General features: G+C 39.4%; 1 protein-coding gene across 5 annotated transcripts in view; it reads left to right on the top strand.

Annotated features, from left to right (window-relative positions):
• Positions 1-2208, top strand: part of esrrga (estrogen-related receptor gamma a) — a 96953-nt gene that overhangs the window by 84345 nt on the left and 10400 nt on the right. For all 5 annotated transcript variants that reach the window (XM_014017212.1, XM_014017213.1, XM_014017211.1 and 2 more), the window contains exons 7-8: positions 840-946; positions 1036-1198. In XM_014017212.1, coding sequence (XP_013872666.1) covers positions 840-946; positions 1036-1198 — 270 coding nt within the window. The remainder of the gene's footprint in view (positions 1-839; positions 947-1035; positions 1199-2208) is intronic.

Below are 2208 nucleotides of genomic sequence, written 5' to 3'. Positions count from 1 at the left end.
TGCTTGTGGTGCCTGAATTAAGTTTAAAGTTTAGTTTAAAACAAAGGCAAGGAGGATTACCTCTGCCTTTATTTTAAAAAAATCATTTGTACATGCATTTGTTGTGTCTCTTAAATGTTTATACTTAATTGTGTTTACATTTTTTTCCAGTAAGTCTTTTTATTTCTATGTGTTGCATGCTTATGGTCCCTCAATTTAGCTAAAAGTTTAAAGTTTAGTTTAAAACAAAGGCAAGGAGGATTACCTCTGCCTTTATTTTAAAAAAATCATATAAAAATAATCAAATTTAAGCATTTAAGAGAACCAAATGCATGTACAAAAGGAAAGGAAAAACTATATAAAAATATTTATTTAAAAAAACTGTAAAAAATTAAATTATGTGTTAAAATATACAATTTATTGGAACTAAGCTGGAAAAATAAATATGAAGGTCAATTAAATTATAAAACTTGAGGTAAAGTTATTTTTTATTTGGTGCATTTTAAACGTATTTATTTATTTAAAGGTTCATTTATATGTTTCTGCTTTTAATTCTAATTATGGCAGTTTTGGTCCTCCGTACAGCAGAACTTGGAAGAGGCAGTTCAGTGACTGAATCAGATGTGTTGGAGCAGGTAAAAGTGTAAAACATGTAGGACTGCAGCCCTCGAGGACCAGGATTGCCCACCCCTGACCTATAGGAACAGCTAGCTGGAGTTAGTTGCATCAACAGAAACAGAAAATGCAAAATTCTCATTAAACAAATTCTCCGTCGATCTCTAACCTCTCTGCTGTGAGTTGGAACAAAAACTGAAAACAATAATGACCTGTGCTTTTTGCTTGCCTTTTCTCATTCCCAGGTTTCTCCACGCTGTCTTTGGCAGACCAGATGAGTCTACTGCAGAGTGCATGGATGGAGATTTTAATTCTGCGCGTTGTTTACCGCTCCCTGTCTTTTGAAGACAAGGTGAGTGTTTCAACTCCATTCTCTTCCTCGCTCTCATTAGTCATGCAGGAGCGCATTTAAATTTCCAACCTCTCTGTGCTCCTCCTCAGCTGGTATATGCTGAAGATTACATCATGGATGAGGACCAGTCAAAGCTAGCTGGACTTCTGGACCTGAACAACGCCATCCTTCAGCTGGTCAAGAAATACAAAGCTATGAAGCTGGAGAAGGAGGAATTTGTCACTCTAAAGGCCATCGCTTTGGCTAACTCAGGTTTGAAACTGTTCACTCCTAGCCGTTGTTGTCTGTGTGCACATCAGTGTTCGACTGTTGGAGGAGAGTTAATCCAAGGAATTTTCAGTCCCGTGGGGCTCATTTAGGCTGAAACATCAGAGGACAGATTTCAGTAGTGTGCATACAAACACACACGCAGACAGCTTTGTGAAACATGATGCGTACTTAAACATAAGGATGTTTTTCTTCCTTTAACAACAAGGAGTTGTCGAGTGTCCCACTTCCACTGGCAAACCCACACATTTGTCCTGTCATACTCCGCTAGTCGCCACATATTTTATGCATGCACACAAGCACTGAGATTTAGCACAAACGCACACAGACATGTTCAATCTGAATTCCACCCCCCAAACAAAGTGGCAATCCCTTTTATAATTAGCATAGTTGTCTCTTCAGATGCCTGTTAAATAAAGTGAAATCATTAGAGCCCAAAATCTGTCGATAAAGCCCCGTCTCTGATGTGTCCAGCTGCATCGACAGCTGACTGACACACACACTCGCTCACACACACCTTCTTCCTCTCATGACCCATCTTTTGAACTTTGTCTTGGAAGACGGCCAGCTCTTCAGTACTCTTTAATTACAAGGGGAAAGCTGTCAATACAATGTGTTTAAATAGGAGAATGCAGCGCAACAGCTTTCAGTGGGGAGGTGGGGGCCTTTCATTCGTGCCATCAACAAAGCACACAAACAAACAAAAAAAGACCTGCATACACCAATATATATATATTTCTTGGGTGGGAGGCAGGGGTATTGACAATGTCACACAGTCAGACATAAGTGGATATCTAAAAGTTATTATTTTGAAGTGATTTTATTACACACACACACACACACGCACACACACACTGTGTGTGTGCATACTGCTATGCATATGCAGAACATATTGATATCTTGTTGTCCTGTGGGCTTTGTGTGACAATCAATCTCTTGCCTGTGTGTGTGTGTGTGTGTGTGTGTGTGTGTGTGTGTGTGTGTGTGTGTGTGTG

The sequence above is a fragment of the Austrofundulus limnaeus genome, unplaced genomic scaffold (genome assembly GCF_001266775.1).
Source record: "Austrofundulus limnaeus strain Quisiro unplaced genomic scaffold, Austrofundulus_limnaeus-1.0 Scaffold163, whole genome shotgun sequence".
In the NCBI taxonomy this organism is placed as follows: domain Eukaryota; kingdom Metazoa; phylum Chordata; class Actinopteri; order Cyprinodontiformes; family Rivulidae; genus Austrofundulus; species Austrofundulus limnaeus.
The sequence above is the reverse complement of the archived record's forward strand: the minus strand, read 5'-3'. Positions and strand labels throughout refer to the sequence as shown.